Consider the following 21682-nt stretch of genomic DNA (forward strand, 5'->3'; position numbering starts at 1 on the left):
TGGTCATTTGGTTTTCAAAGTACTTAGTTTAAAAGAACACATCAGAAAAGCTTACTGTACACACTAATGGTGCTCAACCCATACTTTTTATCATAACTTTATCAAGAGATATTTCTATTATGTCAATGAAACTTTAATTTCCCTGAGGTTTTCAGTCATGGTTTTTATAAGATGAAATAATACTATTAAACTATTAGCAATATATAGTCGTAGTCTTAAAATTAGCAATGACACATTTTATTACAAGGGTGTGCTGTTACTGCATAGTACATTCATAATCAAAGGTCATGGTGTCTATGTTACATTGCCATAATTTTCTGATTAATTTGTTCTTTATACATTTTATCCATGTTCCAGTCGTATTTCATTAACTCATAGTTTTCTTGTAAGTTTGTGCTTTCTTTCCATGTTCAAAGGATCTCTTTAATTCAATTTCTCTGTTTCTCCTCATACAGTCTGACAGCCAGATATGCAACTCAGTCTAATCACAGTGGAATTGCAACCAGTCAGAAAAAGCCTACTAGGTCAGTTAATATCTCTAATTTATTGCTTGTTAGTGATATTCAATAAGCACCCAGTAATATTTTGTCCTATCACTCTATTTTTTTAAAAGTATGATATGTTTCTGAGTGAAAAATTTAGAATATTAAATTCGTCCAAGTAGATTTCTGTACAGTTTCAGGAATGAGCATGCATGTGGTAGATGATCAGATGGGTTTGTTTTTCTATGTCAGATTAGTTATGCTCACTGACATACTGGGATGAAATATAGGTCCTAGACTCAGAACAAGTTAAAAATACTTTGAAAGCTCCTGTACACAGAATTTGGAAGTAATGCAAAATTAGAACTACTTTTTGAGATTACACATATTAATTATTGCACATTTTAATGGAGAATTAAGAAAAGCTAGCCGATATTGCCAGGAAAATTTGTACCAGGGAAGCCTAGACAATTCACTATCTATAATAGCTTCATTTTCTTTCCCCAGGATATGTGTATTTTAAATATGCATAGAATAAATAACTTGTATAATAATAATATATAAAAATATTGAAAGGGTTTGAGTTTTCTTTTGACTTCACATTGATAAAGTCATCATTATGGTATTAAACACATGAGTAGCAACACATCATCAGTGTCTTGCACCTCCGATTATTACATGAGTCTGTGCACTTTCTCCCTCACTGGGAAGTGGCCAGTAATGGCTTATTAGTCCTTGCAGCATTAATGAGCCATACTACGCATGCATGACCCAAAGGACTGCGTCTGATGCCTTGATCTGAGGTAGGTGCTCTAACCTTTATCTTGGTTTTCTATATTAGTGTCTCTCCAGATGATACTGGAGAAACAAGTTTTAAAAGATATTTAATTAAAATTATAATAAATGTTGTAAATTTGAATGTGTAAGGGAATAGTGACCTGCTATACATAATGAACATTTTTATTACTCCTTCTAATACTTGGGCATGTAAGAAGTATTTTAAGGATTTTTGTTTAAATGGAACATTTCTTTTTTACATATTCTCTTTCTGTTTTCCCCCTCATCTCATTTCCCTTTTTTATTACTTTGATGAATGATCTGGAGAGTCTGGCTGCCTGTCAAATTAGGGTAATGAGAAGAGCAAATGTATTTTTTAATTTGCTTTAATTTGATCTTCAGACTGAAGATCTTAGGCTCCATGGGTCACAGTAAAGATTAAAATACATTTTAATTGCTTTCTAGAAATAGGTCAGGTTTTATTGCAAGCAGAGCAAGTTTGTGACAAAATTTGTTTATACATGTGAGTTTGGAGTGAACTTCCTAAGCCTACAATTATGTCTATAGAAATCTGTCTCAGATTTATTATGGTTGAGCTGTTTGGTCAAATTAATTAGTTGAGTTCTTTCTGGAATATGCACTCAGTGCTACTGAAAATTATTAGTGTCTGAGGTTATTGTGCTATACTCAAAAATCCTTTTAGCTCTCTAAGTACAAGTTTAGTGGTGGAATCACTTGGAAAAAGATTCTAATCTTGTGCATGCTATAACCGCTAATTAACAAAATAGCTGAAAGGAATATTTATTAGTCATTCGTATTGAAACTCTAAGACAAAGTCAAGATATTGAAAATTTAATTGTTCCAAGAAATCAACATTTTTAAAAATTTAGATTTGTATTTTCCTGTTCATTTTGTAATACATGTTACTATTTAAACTTATTCTGGACTGGGGATATAACTCAGTGGCACAGCGTCTGTCTGGCAAGCACAAGGTAGATTTCCAATACCAGAAAATAAACAACAACAACAAAACAAACAAATAAATAAAATTATTCACATAATTTTATGTTAGAATTGTTAAATAATGTGTAAAAATAAACTAGATAGCATTACAAATGTGAGTTAAAAGTGGAATAATATTACAGCTGGATCATGAAATTTTGATGTCTAATATGAGTCATTTTCTAGATATGGAAAAGAAAGACGTAAAAAATTTTACTGCTATATTTATAAGGCCTGGATTTTTTTTTCAAATAGAATTCTCAAAGTAATACACAGTCACATTCACATGGTGGCAGCAGATACCAGCAAAGTTGTTGGCACCTTCACTATCACGTTTTCTCAACAAATCTTACTGTCAGTGTTGCTTCCTAACTGCTAGATTTTTATTCATGTGAATTGAATATATACATACACAAGATGACAGTGACATAAAATAAAGTCAGGTGTAACCCATATAAAATAATTATTAATTAAAATTTTAAAAGAAAAACAGTGAAATGAAAGATCAAAAATAATGTTTACCTGTGGACCAAATGAAATAACAGTAGCTTGCAACTTCCTTTCTCTAGGCATAAAACAATTCCCATAAGTTTCTTCATCTCTGTGCTCATATACAAAGAATATATGAAACTTCTATTGCTGTAGGTATATTTTAAATTGTTACTCTGCTAACAGTGATTTTCCTTAGGAAACCTGCATCGTTTTTGGTTCCATGTCCTTATAATCAGGTGAACACACTTACAAAATCACCAGCTGAGGTCTAGTTTCTTATGTTTTACATGAATGAAGGTTTTTTCTGTGAGACATCCTAGTTGCATATAATGTAATTTCTAACCTTGCTCCTGGCACCATTCTTTAAACAGTGTAGCTAACCTAGCTTATATAATCATGAAATATTTGCTTTCTTTCATTGTTCATAACTTTATTCTTATTAATCTAAAAGTTTTAGGGTTCAGTTACCCAGGATGAAACTGTCAACTTAACAACTGCAGTTAACATGCTGTGAACTAATAAAGTGAAGTGTTATTGTTTCTGTGGATTTTCAGGAAATTGTTACATTTCTTTTAAGGCAAAATTTTATAAATCATCAATTGAGAAATTATGACTATTTTCTTTAGTTAGATGTCACCTATTTTAATTTTTCTTTATTGTTGCCATGGTGAGGGCATGTTTATTAAAAAGTAATATAGTTTTTTTCCCCCTCTGGTGGTCCAATCTTGTAGTTAGCTATTTGTCATAGAAAGTACCATTTTCTGTCCACTGGAACTCAGGACATTCTATATAGTACTATGGTTTTCCTACTAACTCTTCCCTGATCAGAACCCCTTGCTCTCTAATTTTTTTTGCATTGATACAATATCAATGCAATTTTTCTTTTGCTATTTCAGACTTCCAGGGCCCTCTCGGGTGTCAGCTGCAGGCAGTAGCAGCAGCAAGGCCCAAGGAGCATCCAACCTAAACCGAAGGAGTCAAAGCTTTAACAGCATTGACAAAAACAAACCTCCAAATTATGCAAATGGGAACGAAAAAGGTAAGTAGTTGTCTGTTACCTTATTAAGGCCTTTGTCTACTGTAAGTCTCATGACTTAACATGCTTAATTCAATATTTGTGCAGTGCAATAGTTTTTGGGATGAAAAATGTCACCAAGGACTTTTCTTATCTGAAAAACATCTTATGAATATGCACTCATGTATTTTAAAGTGTTTAATTATATTCCCACGCATAAAATCTGTTTCACAAATGGTTTCTCCCAGATGCTTATAAATAGCATTTTCATATATCTTTCATATTTTATGGAAATTTATCCTGAAATCATAAAGCTCTATTACATTTATTTGAATCTTTACCTTCAGTTTACATACATGCTGTATTTGGTGTGGTTAATGTTGGAGCATTAAAAGGTGAGTTATAGGGCCAGAGATATAGCTCAGTGGCAAAGACCCTGCCTGGCAAGTGCAAGGTCTTCAGTTTGAGTCCCAGTACCCCCAAAAATGAGTTATAATTATGATATGTGTATATCTTTGAAAAGAGCAAAACTTAGACATACCCTCAGTTTTCCCTAGATGAATCATTCACATTTGCCTTCTTGAAATTATATATACTATAAAAGGCAAATCATAAAATCAGTCAGAAAAAAGGACAATTAGTAGAAGTCTGTGTTAAATACAGATCAGAAATTATCCACATGTTACCCAGTTTGCTGTGAAGTACAGAATGGTACATTAAAGAGGGACTACCCAAGTACTTGTTACCTGGGAGTGACCCAGGTAAGTTTGGTGCTTATGCCTGAATCATAAAATCAGCAACATGTACTGTTACAAATAATGTAGCTGTTGCAATGATTACAATGTTATTTTGGGTTTGGGGGTGCTGGGTTTTCAAATCGGTAACACTGAATTATATTCATGGTATTGGGCTGTATATGGAAGAGGATGCAAAAGTAAAGACTGACCCAAAGGGGCTGGGGATTTAGCTCAGCGGCATAAGCACCTGCCTTGCAAGCAGGCAGTTGTGAGTTCAATCCCTCGTACCAGTAAAAATGAAAAAGACAAAAAAAAAAAAAAAAGACTGACCCAAATATTTAGTTGATAGGGCGCTTGGCAGATCTGCTTTGAGTAATTCAATTTAGTAATAATTCTTTTTCCCAGGTTAGATAATTACACATTGTTTCACACAAGTAAATAATAGGGCAACTTTCCCCTCTTCAGGCATAAATTAACACCATGATGTATGAGTCAGACACCCTTTTGAGAAATCTCTCCCTTCACCTAAAATGAAATAGAACAGACTGTAAGCCCCCAAGAGCAGCAATGTGTCATGATCCAGGTAGTACCCACCTCTTCATTTGAGTGGAAAAAGAAGGTGGAGGAATGTCTGTATTTGTGTGTTTGAAGGCTCTTTTTAAATTCCTAAAAAAATATTACTGAGGATTTAGACTTTTCCTGGGGAGAAAGATGACAGTTGCTCAGTGGAAAATCATACTTCCTCTTTTTGTGACCTTAGATAGTATACTATGGGTTCTGGCTAATACCTCTGTGTGTTTAAAATACATATTAATTATATACATATTAATATTACATATGGAATATATATAAGCTTAAATAGAATATATATATATGTATATATATATATATATATATATATATATACATATATATATATATATATACACACACACATTTAAGCTTACGAATGGAGATTTGTTGAATGGACTTCCAAAGTATCCAATTAAACTACATCATGATACTTTTGTCTAAGAATGTTTCTGTAGAATTTTTCCAGTAATTCTGGCATGAAGTAAAGAAATACTTTCAATAAATTACCATTTTGATATCATAATGTATCAGACCTTTTGTGTATGTGGAAGTCTCTATCTCCACTTCTAAAAGTAAAAATACAAAAATAATGAAGCAATAATATTTTTCATGATCAATCTTTTATGTATATCTAATGGAGCAAAAATAGAATATAGCAATATTTATAATAACCACCAGGGGGAGATAGATGTCACATAATATGCAGAATTGAGGACAATATCCTAGGTATGTTATCTACACCAAAATGCCCTGCATTTTGTGGTGATTCAACCATTACTTTAAATTCAAACTAAAAATGCTAAAACATTTAAAGTGTGTGTTTGCATATTCACACAATTATTATGCATCAAATGTAGACATTAAATGTCTATAAACTGCCAGTAAATTTAAAATACATATTGCAATATGCCATCTGGGATTTCTTCTATATGCAATATGGCATTTACTATTAAATGTTGAATTATTTTATGTCAATAGAATCAATGTTGTTATCTCTTAGTTACTTAGAGCATACCATTTTGTATCCCAAAAATGTTATTATAAATTAAAAGAAGAAAATACATGACCGAAAATTGTACATGAAAAATAATTTTAAATTTATCCTATATTTATGATACATTTTTAAGTAAAGTATTTGCTTAAACCCTTCAACATCAAGATTCATAGTTAGAACATAACAAAAATATGATTCTATGTGGTGATTAAATAATATCATTCCTAGTGAATTGAAAAATGGAAACTTCTGTCTGCTGAATAATTGACATTGTCACAAAATATTTTGTGTATTTATATAGATTATGACTAAGAAGGATGAAGATTAAAAAGGAATTGTCAAAAGTTGTCATATAATTATCAGATTCAGGAAATACTAACTTGAATATCATAATGATAATTTCTATTCCTCCCTAATTATTAAAAAGTAGAACAATTAAGATTAATAAATGTATTTTATTTGAAGGAGTAATCAGATTTCTGTAGTATGTTTCTTGACTACTTACTTCTAAGTGGAAATATTCTTTGTACATTCTATGGCAAGTCTTACAAGCTACATAAATCAATTCCAGGATCTCTAAAATTGGTCATGGTTAATAAGGGCTTATTTCTGAAACTATTGTACTTCTCTATTCAGGGGAAAAAAATCCTGAAAACTATCTTTTCATTTGTATGACTTATAAAAATAAAAATGACTTATTTACAAATGGTGTGACATTTAATAAAGTAAAATCAGTAGAAAATCAGAAGTTCCATTTCAAAAAGTGCATCTAATATCATATGAGTAATAAGGCAGTTTTAAAGAATGTATCCTCATGTCACCATTTCACCAAATGAATTAAAATTTCATTGCACATTGTCATAAATTATGACTTTCAGTGAGGGCTGAAATAGAAATGTTATAATGAAATGCAGTGCCATCTCATTGTTCTATTGAAGGAAAATTTGGGAACAAATTTTTCATAACAAATGGTGAAATGAAGATCACATCTTTTGTAATGATTTTCTTTTGAGAGTCCTTTTGTTTTTTCTCCTGATGATCATTATTCAAAAGCTGACAATGACTGCTATATTCTAACGCCAGCATGTGTCCATTTGCCCGTGTGCTTTGTAAGACTACTCTAGATAGTTACATGCTCTATAGAAAAACACATTTTCTCTGGAAGTCAGAACTATATCATTGTTCTTTGGGACACATGCTTTGCATCCTGAGACAACCTCAAGAAATTATTCAAGTTTTACAGTAATAAATCTCAAAAAATTCCAAATGACTTAATATTAAGAATCTAAATATCCCTAGCTTTATGTAAAAGGTAGTTTCTGAACTTGTAAATGTGTTGTTTAACAAAATTCCTTAGAGAAAAATAGTTTTTCCCCCTTATTTCTAAGAAACATGCCACAGCAAAGAGCGAATGCTGTCATCTTTTCACTGTTTCTCCCAAGTGATTTTTATACTGAAACTGTGTGTTTGCTACAAAGGAGATCTCTTTTCTCTTCCCATGGACTCTAATTTAGCAGCTCTGATGTGGAAGCTTTTACTTTGATTTACCCTGAACATAGAATTAGTAGAATTGATGCCAAGGACTTAGCAAAATTTAATTCAGTGTTACAAAACTATTAGAGTTAATGTGAATTTTGATTTAGGGCCTGAATTTCAATTCTCATTGTCAGCTAAATATAGAAATTGAGCTCTTAAATACTTTCGATTTTTTTCATAAATTACTTTAAAATTACTGTAAAATTAAATAACTGATTTTTTAATTTGCTTTCCAAGGTACTGAAAATGTGTTTTAGTTATATTACTTTATTGATGGTTTAATTATATTTTGTCATAGCTCTTTACAATGTTACTTAACACTTACACAAGCTTAAATCACAATGTCAAATCATAATTTCAGGATCTTAGGGATTTTCATGAGTCAGCACAGCTCTAGGTACCTATATCAGGTGATATAACTAAGTAGTCACGTGCGTATGAAGTATGTTGTTTGTTTACATAAACATGCACATGTATGGAAGCACCCTCAACTATTCCTACACATCAGTTCCATGCTTTTTCAAACTGGCTTGTGGATGAAAGCATCCTTAAATTTTATAATATTCCATAAATGGGAGAACTCTGACTTTGCAATAACAGAATATACATACATACAAATGGAAATTGCCTCCAAGATCCCTACTGTACCATCCCACATTTATTTTGAATCATAAAAATAAGTGACAAAATGTCACAAAGCAAAACAATGTTGTGAGAAAAGGAGGAGCCGCTTCAATGAGGACAGATTTGATTTTGAATGCTTCCTTTTAAAAAATTTAAAAAATATTTTCAAAAGTTATTTTGGTATGTTATTGTGAACCAGATTGATATTTTGCATATTACTTACCAGATTCATTGCCCTAACCATTTTGCTGAAGCAATGCCTTTCTTCGAGAATGATCTCACGGACTTGATGTGTTGTCCCGTGTCCAGCAGATCCTATCTACCTCTCTGTGCACCGGGCTTGTTATGCAGGGGATGTTTAACAGGAACAGTGCATCATTGTTATTGTCACTGTATGTGTCTTTGAGATAAGAGCTACTTTGCTTCCAGCTCAGCCACACACATATTGTGGAAAAAGAGATACACAAATTGAGAGTGTTCCCTGCGTCCTGTGTTAAGCTGACACACTGTAGCATGGTGACACAATCCTCTAACACTAACTGAAGCTCTACAGTGTAAGGTCCCTGTCATCAGAAACTGAGTGATCAACCTTTAGAGGACATCACTGGGCCCAGGAAACTCATTACTGAGTACATAAACTTCAGAGATTACCACTTGTGTTGCACTCACTCTGTAGAAGCTACTCTGGTGAGCCTTGCAAGCCTTCCAGAGAGACTCTTAACTTTCCAGAGACTTTCTGATGCATAGTGACCTGTAATTCGTCCTTTTAATGAAACCTGAAGCACCACATTGCTGCCATATAGACACAGTCTGGGGAAATATTTAGAGCTGCACATAAAGAAGTATCATATATGTGTGTGTTCAGCCGAGAACAATTTTACAGCTGTTGCTATGACCATTACTGTGGATTGGATGTGGCTGTCATAATCTGGAGTCTCTCTTATCTCATTTTGGGGTTTAGTGATGTTGAAATCTCTCTTCTGCACTTGAACTTCTATAGTAGTCTAGTTAAGGTCCTAAGCTAGTTTTCTCCCGTCTAAGGAAGAAGCACTCTCTCCTACTTCCTTTGTCCCTCAACCCTTTAAAAAACATTGTGATTGGTTCTTTTCTATCTTTGTTTGCATCTTCACCAAAGCTCTCAAGCTGGCAAGGACAGGGAGTTCCCTGACTTCTTAAACTATTTGCAGACATGTAACAAATTCACCCTAAATCTGTGTCTAAAATAATGAAAAAAGGACATTCAGAAAACTTGAACAAGTTATTAGTGATTCTTTGCCATAAACTGCTAATCAACCAGATGAACTCAAGAGTTGCCCAGGGTTCCGAAAGTTCAAAGGGGGAAAACCATTAATACTGCACAGCTTTGGGACATTTATGAGCTTAACCAATGTAATGGCCTAAAAAACAATTTACATGTTCCTGCAACTATTTAACTCTGTCACTCAAAACATGGTCTAGGACCCACAGTACAAACCATCTGGAAGGTGTTTAAAATGAAAATCTAGAAGGTTTCTACAAATCCAAATCTGTAAGGTTTTCAGAAATGCAAAATTTCAGCTTTCACCAAAGACCTGCTGACTCATTGTTTGCATTCACTAAGAACTTCAGACGACTCGAGTGCACGTTTAAGTCTGAGAAACACTGTGAGGAACACATAAAAATGTCAGATACTCTCAGGCAAATACAGCATTCAAGCTCTAGACTCCTACAATGAGTGATTAAAATTAGCTCCCCTGTATACTCATTAGCATACACAATTAAATAAGTCAAGTCCTATTGGCTCGTTGTTTGCCACAAATTTGAACTAGAAATACAAGCATTTCCTTCCTTGTTGGGTTGCTATGAAATAATAAAGTTAAGAGTCTTCAATAAAATACAGTTATTATATTTTAACACAACACGATTTATTTTCATTACAGGAAGTAAAATAACACATTTGACAGAAAGGTCAGAGAATGAAGATGCATTTAATGTGACGTCATTGTGCTCCTCTTAGCAATATCTCCAGAACAGGATTTGAGAGGAATGCATTTATTTCTAACTTGGCATTGCAATATTGCATACATGCATTTTAAAATGTAAATAAATAGGAAAATTCCTGTAGTTCTCTAACAAAATGTTGGACTTATTGCTCCTGTTGTGGAAACCCGACTTGCCTTCTTTACGGCATTTATGCGGATCTTACTCAACATCCTTCTGTGATCTCTTGTACCTCTGACCTTCTGTACTATGTACTGTCTTACACCCCACCCATTTGACAAGTGATCTTGTTGCTGTGCAGTTGCAAGCATCTTTTCTGAGTTTTCTTATCTCCAACAGGAGGACAAAATACCTTGGAGTGTCTTGAATAAAGGAAGCATTCAGCAAATTCAAATAGATACGAGCTTAAATTAATGTCCTATAGATTACAGGAACTGAATAGCATTAAATAAAATTCTTGGACAAAGTAAAAATGTATGGTTATATATGATTATAGGAAAAATAAACGGATGGTGTAATTGCCATGTGAAATGCACGGGGATTTACATACTATGTTGAACTTGAGAAAATGAATTTTGTTTGGAGGAAAATTTCTTACTCTCCAGTTGACCCTAGTTCACTGAGAAATAAAGTTCATTTAAATAACCCTGTTAAAGGCATTAAGTTAACAGTTATTATTTTACTAAACTGAAGTGACAACATTATATTTGATAAACTATTGACATTACCTCTTCTATAGAAATAGTGCCATATAGTAGTTTATAGAATCAATTTAGAATCCAAGCAGTTGAGTTCTTAGATTTATCACTTACATATTTTGTAACCTTGGCCACAATATTTTATTATTTATATTTCTGGTTTTTTCCTTTGCAGATGAAAAATTAATAACTTCATGCTATTGCTGAAAGGATTGAATTAATATGTTATTCATGTTGAGTTTAGTGCCTAACTATGACATAGTATAAAACTATGCATAAAACTGGCAGGCTCGGGGGCTGGGGATTTAGCTCAGCGGCATAAGCACCTGCCTTGCAAGCAGGCAGTTGTGAGTTCGATCCCCGGTACCGAAAAAAGACCAAAAAAATTTTTTAAAAATTAAAAAAAAACCTGGCAGGTCTTTGCTTTCATCAACTCTAACATGTAATAAAAGCTAACAGGCAGCTCCGTGGAGGATAATGACTTGTTAGAGGAAGTACTAAACTTGGGAAGAAACCACAGCAGTCATCTAGTTAGAGTTTTGATCAAAGCTAGAGATGGGGCTAACTTTTTTTCAGAGAAAGCTAAGGTAAAATCTAAGATGTGACCAATAAGAAAAAATTAATATGAAGAAATATTTGATAGGCAGTCTCAGTGTGCTCTATCCACTAGTGATGATATATTATTAGTCTCTGAAAGGGATCTGTCAGTGAAATAAACTTGGAATCACCTATACTTACAACACAGATAATTAGCAACATATTGAAATCCTTTCATAGGCAGTAGATATATTTTGAAGCTTGTTAGATTTTTTGTGTATGAATTGGTCAAAACACCTATTTTAAGAACACTTTAGTGTTTATAAATAAACTTAATGAAATTCTATAATTATTCTAAATATGGGCACAATACAGATTTTATACCACTACTGTTAAAAGTTCAATTAACATCATATGCTGTTTAGATTTAGATTTACTGTATTATGTACTATACAAAATTTAGATATACTGTACTATGAAAAATTTTTGACTTTTCAGTGAATAATTTTTGGAGGGAGAGGATACTAAGGAATTATACTAGGGCTTTGATTAAAAGTTTGGTTTTGTTCCCAGATTAAATCATGAAAGTTATCCAGGCTAGAACTTGTTATGCTACTGCCTCAGTTTCTCAGAGTCCAGAGATTATAGGCACATACTCACACACACACACACACACACACACACACACACACACACACACACACACACATAATTGACAGTATATAGGTATTGTCCTCTAATATTAATATTAATAATCATTTTTTGCTGAGTGAAATGAACTGTAGAGGGCTAAGAGGAGTTAAAATTCAGTACTGGTACAACAAATCATTTGAGGAACTTTAATATAAAATGCTTTTGTCTATACATTTATTATAATTAATATGAATTTTAAATATCTATTTTGTTATTTTGGGCACATTTATTTGAAAATAAATAAAACTTCCCTAACTAAGCAAACATTCAACAAGCAACTTGGTCTCATTTCTCTTCTCTGATTTCTTTGTTGTATGTCAATTTTATTTTCTGAATATCGAGTAAGATTAGTGTTCTTCACTAGTTAGCTTAATTACATATTGTTTAGCGTGTGTTCAACCTTTGAAGAAAATATTTCAATTAAAAATGGTAACTTCATATCTAGGAATGAGTAATAATGTATAAGGTCCAATTCCTGATTATTTTCAAAAGGATATTCTTTGTAAAATATTCTAATTGAGTATTTCATAAAAATAATTGTGCATCTATTTTTCAATATCTAATGTGTTAACAGAATCAAATTAAGTATGTAATCGTTCTTTACTCCTTACAAAAGATGATGCGCAGGAAAGAATCTATCTGTCAATAAAATGTAGATTTAATGACTTGATCAGAACCATGCGGAACCCCAAATATTAACATTTTAATTTCAAACCCAGTTTGCCTATATTCTCAATTATGAAATTCTTTTGATTTGGTTTTCATTCTTAAAAAGTATTTATAATCAGGGATTTCCAAGTGCTAGAATATCTATATGAAAATTCAGATTATAATGTGATTTTTGAATGCTACATAAGGAAATGCTACCTACTGAAATGTACTCTTTGACAAAAGTATTTGTTTTCTTCTGCTGTCAAAACATGGCCTGCTGGTTTGTTAGAATTAAAAGGTTCTTCAGATTACTTTAGGAAGCTGTAGGTTTGCTTGATAAGAACACAGTCCCTAAAATCATTTCAAAGCCAAGCTATATGACTTTGAACAAGTTTTTTAGTCTCTCTTTGCCCCAGGTTTATTTGTATAATGGGAGTGGTAACAGTAATTCATGCCTTGTAAGACTGTTACAAATGTTTTGTCTACGGTTAAGAGTTACTCAGTGATGCATTGTAAATGATCAAAACTAATCAGCCTTTCCTTTCTTTGCTGTCATAACAGTGCCAGACTCCTCCAAAGGCCCTGCGCCATCTTCAGGTGTAAATGGTAACATGCAGCCTCCCAGCACTGCTGGGCAGCCCCCTGCCTCCGCCATCCCTTCTCCCAGTGCCAGCAAGCCCTGGCGCAGCAAGTCCATGAATGTCAAGCACAGCGCCACCTCTACCATGCTGACAGTGAAGCAGGCAAGTCCAGCCACCTCACCCACACCATCTTCAGACAGACTGAAGCCACCTGTCTCCGAAGGGGTCAAACCTGCTCCCTCAGGACAGAAATCTATGCTTGAAAAATTCAAGCTGGTAAATGCACGGACTGCTTTACGGCCCCCTCAGTCTCCCAGTTCAGGATCCAATGATGGTGGGAAAGATGATGATGTCTTTTCTGAATGTAGCGAAATGGAAGGTTTTAATAGTGGTCTGAATAGTGGCGGTTCAACAAATAGCAGTCCCAAAGTGTCACCTAAACTGGCCCCTCCAAAAGCTGGAAGCAAAAATCTCAGCAATAAAAAGTCTTTGCTACAGCCAAAGGAAAAAGAGGAAAAGAACAGGGACAAAAATAAAATTTGCACTGAAAAACCTGTTAAGGAAGAGAAAGACCAGGTGATTGAGACAGCTCCAAAAAAAACCTCCAAAATCGCCAGTTTGATCCCAAAGGGCAGCAAGACCACAGCAGCCAAGAAGGAAAGTTTAATTCCATCCTCCAGTGGGATTCCTAAACCAGGCTCAAAGGTGCCGACAGCAAAGCAAACCATTTCACCTAGCAGTACAGCAAGCAAAGAGTCTGAAAAATTCAGGACTACCAAGGGAAGCCCTTCCCATTCCCTACCCAAGCCCATAGCCACTGAGAAAACAAGCACATACTGCCCGGCCCCGCTGGATGGGAGGGAAGCTGGCCAGGCTTCCCTCTGCACTGTGTCGGTGCAGAGCAGCAGTCAGAGCACAGGAAACGGTGCTGTCCAACTCCCCCAGCAGCAGCAGCAGCACAGTCACCCCAACACTGCCACCGTGGCTCCATTCATTTACAGGTAAGGCGGGCTCTGCCCACGTGTGTCTCATAGGTCTTCATGCTCAAAGAGTTCATAGCTTCAAACTGCGGTGGGAGTAAGTAATGTTTCAGGATCGTCAGTTTGGACTGATGCTTCATTCTTAACTAAAAGGTGTACAATTGGGAGTCTTCATCTGGGGGGAAAAACTACAATATGATCTAGATTAATTCTCGTGTTACCAAAGATTGAAGACTTCACAGAGCAGTCTACTGGTTGTCAAAGGCAGGATAGAATACACGTGCCTTGACTTTTCCCTGTGTGGCATTATTATTATTTTTACTGTGTTCCTGCTATTAGTGATAGTGGTCTTTTAAAATCATTCTGTGTTTTGGCACTCACAGATGTTTTTGGGGTCACCCACGGGAGAAAGTATACTACAACGGTTAAAAAGGCAGACTTTGGTAGCACCCAGATGTGGATTCATTCCCTAGCTATACCACTTACCAGCTATATAACTTTGGACAAGTTACTTAAATTCTCTTAGTTCATTTTCTATAACTGCCAAATAGCAATTTACAAGAGAAATAGATATATATCTTTAGCATATATTCTGGTATATTGTAACCATTTATTAAATTTTGTTTATAAGACATTGCTTTCCCAAAGTAAAAATTTTGTTAATTTCCCATCAGTAAAAGGTCCTAAGTGAGGGGCTGGGGATTTAGCTCAGTGGCATAAGTGCCTACCTTGAAAGTAGGCAGTCATGAGTTTGATCCCCAGTACCGATATAAAGGAAAAAGACAAAAAAAAAAAAAAAAAAAGTCCTAAGTGAAAAGAATTATCTATATAATTAGTATATGCATACTTAGTTTTTGCTTGTTATTTATTATTTATTCATTGTATTTTATGTGTATTAAAATGCAAAATATATGCTAAATAAAATATGTGTCATATTATAACATGGTTATAAAAATAGCACATTTTGCCTATTGTCCTGTGATTTGCTTTACTCTATTAGAAATTTGTCAGTCACTGCTGAGTCTAGTTTTATTCCTTGACTAGTTAGTAAGGGGCTGGAATAGACTCTTCTCTTTCCCTCTCACAGATTTGCAGTTTAACAACAGGAGAGAAATTTTATGATTAGTAATCAATTAAAAGGGTCAAAACTCAGTGAAGAACCCCAGTATCTTTTCTAGGGACTTTATACCCTCAGCAAAGCAGAATCACAATTGTTCCTTTTAATCTCTTGAAACATCTCCTTTAAGCCTTACTGTTCTGACTTTAGTGGCAGTAACTCATTTAAAACCTTTGTGTTTGGCACAAAGAAGTCTGCTGCTCTTGACTCCAGGGTTCCTAACTGAAAAACATAATTAATTAAATCCTAATTTGCATTTTGATAATATAGAAAACATGTTGCAAATGTCATGCTCAGCACATTTTTAAATCTCTAATTATGTGAACATCAGTCATTTCAAAAGAATCACAAATTAATTTCATAGGTAATTGCTAATAAATATCTGCCAATTTGACAAATTCAATTTCAAATGGTTTCCATTTCAAAATATAACTTTTTAGTTGTCAAATTTTTTTCACACTAGAATCTCAGATAAGTTCTATATTTCTACTTATGCAACATGAAAGATGGAGCTCTTTAATCATTACTTATTTTCAAATTTAATTTTAACTGACAGATAAAATTATATTCATCCATTACCTCATGAAATTGTGAAATATATAAATTATAGATGACTGAATACCCTAATTAGCATATGCATTACCTCACATACTTATCATTTTTTGGTGAGAATTCTGTAATCCAGTCTCTTAAGTATTTTTCAAGAATAAAATCTCTATTAGCTATAATCATGTAGTCATTTTGATGTTTAATAGGTTCCTTAAACTTATTCCTCCTATCAAACTGAATTTTTGTACTTTTTGATCACCTAATTTCTAGCCCCTGCCACCAAACCATTCTAGCCTCCTGGTAACTTATCATTCTAATTCTGTGAGATCAATTTTTTTATATCCCCCATATATATGAGATCATGAGATATTTATCTTTCTGTATCTGGCTAGTTTCATTTAATATAATGTTTTCCAGGGGCACACATGTCTCAAACAAAAAGATTGCTTTCTCTTTTATGGCTGAGTAAAATTTCATTAAATATCTATTTGACACTAGAGATTAACTTTTAACTATTAAAAAGAGGAAGTAACAACTTGGAAGTGTTGAGTGTAAGAAAGTTAGTTGCTATACCAGTTTTCCAGAAGATGAACAAAAAATTTTTGGTGTGTTTTGTTTTATTTTGGGTTTTTGGTTTTGTTTTGTTTTTCAGTGCTAGGGGTATAACCCACACCTCTTTACTGAGCTAATTCTCTAGCTCTTTTTTATATTTTACTTTGAGAAAGTATCTGCCTAATTTTTCCAGTCTGGACTCAAACTTTAGATCCTTTTGCCTTTGCTCCCTAAGAGCTAGGATTACAGGCGTGTGCCACAGTACCCTGCAGAAGCAGCAGTCTTAAATTGGAGTAGTAATAATCTCTTAAGTTTGCAGTACCTCTACCCAAATCTGACTAGCTCCTAATTTTTCTTTTCAATCGCCCTATAATGTACTTTTCTTTACTTATGTACTTTCAATGTGTATAGAAATAGGAGAAATTTTTATTGGGAAAATTCTGGCTATGAAAATATCAATGCAGGTTTATGCAATTCTGAATCACAGCTCATGTATAATAGGAAATGTTTAATTTCTATTAATGTAAAATTTTAAAATACATGTATATGAGTTTCTTTGTATAAGCATACATATATGCAATATTTAAAGAGTATTAAACACCCTTGATATAATGGGAAGATTTATGGCTGCTGGTGAATGTTCACAGTCCTCTAAATTTAATGTTGGGTTCTGGCAGCTAATGGATTTTATACCTTTAACCCACTGTAAGATAACTTACATAAAATTATTACAACTAAGTTATTTCTCCAAAGTGATAATAATAATTTTGAATTTATTGTCATTCATTTTAATGAGCAGAAATAATTAAGATCAAGGTTGAGAATTTAACACGGGATTGTAAATTCAATATAAGAAGCTCTCAGTTTTAGAATTATTTGAAACTAGAATAGGGTCTCAAAAAACAAAATAATAATAATAATGTAATTTAAGAGAGCAGCCAATTAATGGCTCACAGAGAAGTTAAAATAAGAGTTGAGACTTAAAATTTGAGTTTGGGTTTTCAGGTAGAAGGGATAATGTCTTGCCATCATTAAAATTTAATATTGTGCAATTCTGTAATCTAGGCATGGTGAAAGCAATAGATAAATTACAAAGTGGCATGCAATACTTCAGCTGAAACTACCACTATCAGTACAGGTTAGGAGTCATAACCATGGGAATGGAAATCTAAACAGGAAAATTTGGGAAAAATCATATGTTGTCATTTTTCAATTATCTTCTCCTTACATATCCAATTTTCAGCTGGGCCTACTAAGTCATTTATCAAAATATGTCCTCAAACTGACATTTCTGTCTTTTTCCATCCTCCTTTTCTGGTGCAATCCACCAGCGTATCACCAGTTCTCACCGGGTTTCTGGCCAGCCTCCCATTTTTCACTTTCTGTCCCTTTATAGTAACATTCTTCACATTTAGGGCACTCGGATCTTCTAAATGGATAAATCATATATAGATGACCCCTGGCATAATGGTTTGACCTACATTTTTTTTTTAGTTATAACAGTGTATGAAAGGTACCCATTTAGTAGAAACTGTACTTTGACTTTTGATCATTTCTTGGGCTAGAAACATGTACTAGGATATTCTCTTAACCTGGGCAGCTACGGCAGCAAGCCAAAGCTTTCAATCAGCCACCACAACTTTGAGGGTCAGTATGCAATACTCTATAGAGTGCTGTGCTGACTAATTATGATGCTCAGTAAGTATTATTAAATTCATTTTTGACTTCTGTTTTCACCTGACTATGGAACTGTCAGGACTTAATCCACTGTAAGTTAAGCAGAAGTTGTATTTTCTTCAGATTGTAAAACCATCTGTTAGATGACACCTACACTTAAAGGGTAAAACTCAAAAACTCACTATGCCCTAGAAGGTCCCATGTAATCTATCTAATCTTCAAATTACATTCAGCCTCCTCTTCCCCTACTGCACTGTATCTCAGCCATAATGGTATTGTTCAAACCACCTTCCCTTGCTCTGTTGTCATAGAGGTTTTTTTTTCTGCTTATGAAGAGTCTCCACCAAATGTCTATGACTTGTCCTTAGATCTCTGCTGTTTCTTTATAGAAGCTATCTTCAACTATCTAGTCCAATGAAGCATCCCATACCTCTGCTAGTGTTATAATTTATCATCCTTTTAGAGTTAAATACCATCTGTTCTTTTATCATGTACATGTTGGTTGATGTGATTTCACATTCAATCTACCCCTACCTACCTTCTTTGTAAACATATAAGATCACCAAAACAAGACTTTTCCCCTGTTAGCACAATCACATAGGCAAAAATGTATACACACCTGATTTTAAAAAATGTTAAAACAGAACACAGTCATATTGGGTAGAAGAGTGGGAAAACTGACCAAAATGTACAGTACAATAGAAAAGAAATAACTCCCAAGGTGTCTTAAATGTAAAGATTGAATTGAAATATAAGCAGTCTTAAACTGTCTAAAGGTTTAAACCACACCTTATGATCAGTACATTCATTCACGATTTTTTTCTTCATTCAGTAATGACACATGAAAGGCCTTAAGCACAAAAGGAAACATCACAGAGCTAGCTGTCTTTTTCCTTGCATTGTCTACAATGTAACACAGAAGAGGTAGGATCAAAGTAGACTGTGAAATACAGCAGGAAGTCTAAAACTCCCAGGAGATTTGCAACATCATCATTTCAAAAAAAAAAAAAAAAAAAAAAAGCGGTGCTCACTTTTGCAATCAGGGAAACTGACACTTGATCTGGACCCAGAAAGCTAAGTAGAATTTGGACATGCAAACATCAGAGTACAAGACAAAAGTACAGAACTGTGGGGACCATGTAAACTGTGTAAAAGATCAATAAGTATACTTTGTCAGGTCAGGTTTTCTGGAAAAAGAAGACTAAATGGAGCTGATTGTGATAGAAATTCTTGAATGTCAGGAACTTGGACTATGTATGTTTTTGTGCATTTTGGGGTGTGTATGCATGTGTCTGAGCCCTTGTGTGTGTGAAGCATGATTTGGAAAGTATGTTTTCAGAAGATACAATGAAATGTTTCTGGGACAGAATCAGGATGAACCAGGTTAAGGGTTTAGATGAAGGAGGAATTTACAGACTTTTCAGATATTTCTAAGAACTGTTTGAGAATTCCCAATTATGAAAAGTAAATAATGATTAAGATCAACATCAGAGTTTTCCAATTCTTTGTTTGCTGTTGCCTCTTTTATGTTTTATTCTTCAATCCTGTTTACTTTGCACAGTGTTCAAAAAATTTACTTTATCTACTTCAGATTTTCAAAATGTACATGTCATTTCCACTTGTCATATTTCTGCAGTTACTTTTGTATTTATTATGTGACTTTTATATCTCCTCTACTTGCAAAGATATAGGAAGAAAACAGTAAAATATTTGCTTAACTCAAAAGAGAGATCTTTATGTTTTTGCATGAATCTGTGTTTTTGGTACTCTCCAATACAATATCATATAAATGCCAGCCAGATCCATAACTTGCTACTGTAAAGTCTGCATCTTGTTTTCTAACCATTTGTACTAAGTGCCAGTGAAACATCATGTTGGGCATAAAGTAAACAACTAGAAGCAAATAGAATGGAATGAGGCTTAGCAATTCTCTTAAATGAAAAAATGCCCATCTCTTAGATGAGGAAGAACACTATTATGGAGGAGAAAATCACTATAATTGCAAATCCATTAATTAAATATAAGCTGAAACTCTCTAAACATACTTGATTTGTAAACTAGGTCAAGAAATTTAGGAGTTTTCTTTCTTTTGATAAATGATGGTGGGTCTTTTGCAGCAGCATCATGGATCCTCAAGAGATTAGGATTAAAACAATTTTTTTTTCTGAATGCTTAGATTCCCCTATGAACTGACACTGAAAACTTAACTGTGAATACAGTGTGTCCAAAAAGGCAAAGAATGCAAGCATTAGTTTTGAAAATGTTTACTGACAAGTTATGAAATTTGGCTTGTAAAACCAGTAATTGAGTAGCAACTGTAAGTTTACAAACATTGCAGTGTGGCACAAATAACCATCATTCCGATAAAGCTTCATAAAGCTCTGCGGCTACTATTTCAGATTATTCTGCAAATATGGTTTTATATGAACTGGGCATCACTGATCATCAGCACAAACTAAAGCTTTTTGTATTATTCCTTTTAAAAATTTTTATTTTATTGATGCATTTCAGGTATACATAACGATAACACTCATCATAGGGAATCTGTATTGCACATGATATATATATTGACTCTTTTTTCTTTCCATTCCCCTCTCCTCCTTTCAAAGCCTCCTCTCTTCCTTATTTACAAGTCTTTGTTTCAATTTTTTGCTTCTATTCTTTTTTGTTCTTGTCCCTTCTTTCCTTTCCCCTCCCCCCTCATTTGTTTCTTTCTCATTTGAACCTTCTTGCCTTACAAGCTTGTCTTGCTTAGCTTGATATATTTCCATGCTTCAGGGAGCAGTTTAAATTCCCTCACACAGCAATATTTTGAATGTGAAATACAGACACTGCTAGAAAAGGTCACAGAAATGATGCTATGTTCTTTACATTATATGATTATCAATATTTTCTAATTAATATATTTTATAATTTTCTACATTAAAATTATCCACTCCTGTATGTAATAGACTTTATTAGGAGTGTTTTGTGAATCTATGTGTAAAAGTTGTGTTCCTCACTCTATATTCCCCTCTAAATTATAGCATCCACTGAGAGTCCTCACCTGGATTAATCATTTATTGCAATAGATAAATCATTGTTATAATTTCATTATTCTTTCTGCATTTAATCCTCTGCATTCTACTTTGATTGATTTCTCTTCTCTCCATTGTTTAGATAACCCTCTAAATTTTAAGGACTTCCTATCGCACGCTGTGGATTATGGTTCATTGCTGCCATAACCCATTTTATGTTTAAAACACTTCAGTTGAGCTCATAGGAGCTATTCATGCTGGCAGGTGTGTCCATTTAGCAAACTAGACAACTCTTGGAAAGTTCCTCTCTTTCTGACTTAAAGTGTTCTTGATTTCCAGTACACATTGATGTTTTCCTTCAGAAACTGATTTCTTTCTTTGGAGAGTAATATTTAAAACCACAGCCTGACTGCTCTGA

At 33.8% G+C, this 21682-nt stretch overlaps 1 protein-coding gene across 7 annotated transcripts in view; it reads left to right on the plus strand.

The window, feature by feature from the left end:
- Window positions 1-21682, plus strand: part of Nav3 (neuron navigator 3) — a 747442-nt gene that overhangs the window by 565415 nt on the left and 160345 nt on the right. For all 7 annotated transcript variants that reach the window (XM_063255189.1, XM_063255188.1, XM_063255190.1 and 4 more), the window contains 3 exons: window positions 456-524; window positions 3650-3792; window positions 13353-14373. In XM_063255189.1, coding sequence (XP_063111259.1) covers window positions 456-524; window positions 3650-3792; window positions 13353-14373 — 1233 coding nt within the window. The remainder of the gene's footprint in view (window positions 1-455; window positions 525-3649; window positions 3793-13352; window positions 14374-21682) is intronic.

This window comes from Cavia porcellus, unplaced genomic scaffold (genome assembly GCF_034190915.1).
Source record: "Cavia porcellus strain 051 isolate PalLab524CR breed Dunkin Hartley unplaced genomic scaffold, mCavPor4.1 scaffold_8, whole genome shotgun sequence".
In the NCBI taxonomy this organism is placed as follows: domain Eukaryota; kingdom Metazoa; phylum Chordata; class Mammalia; order Rodentia; family Caviidae; genus Cavia; species Cavia porcellus.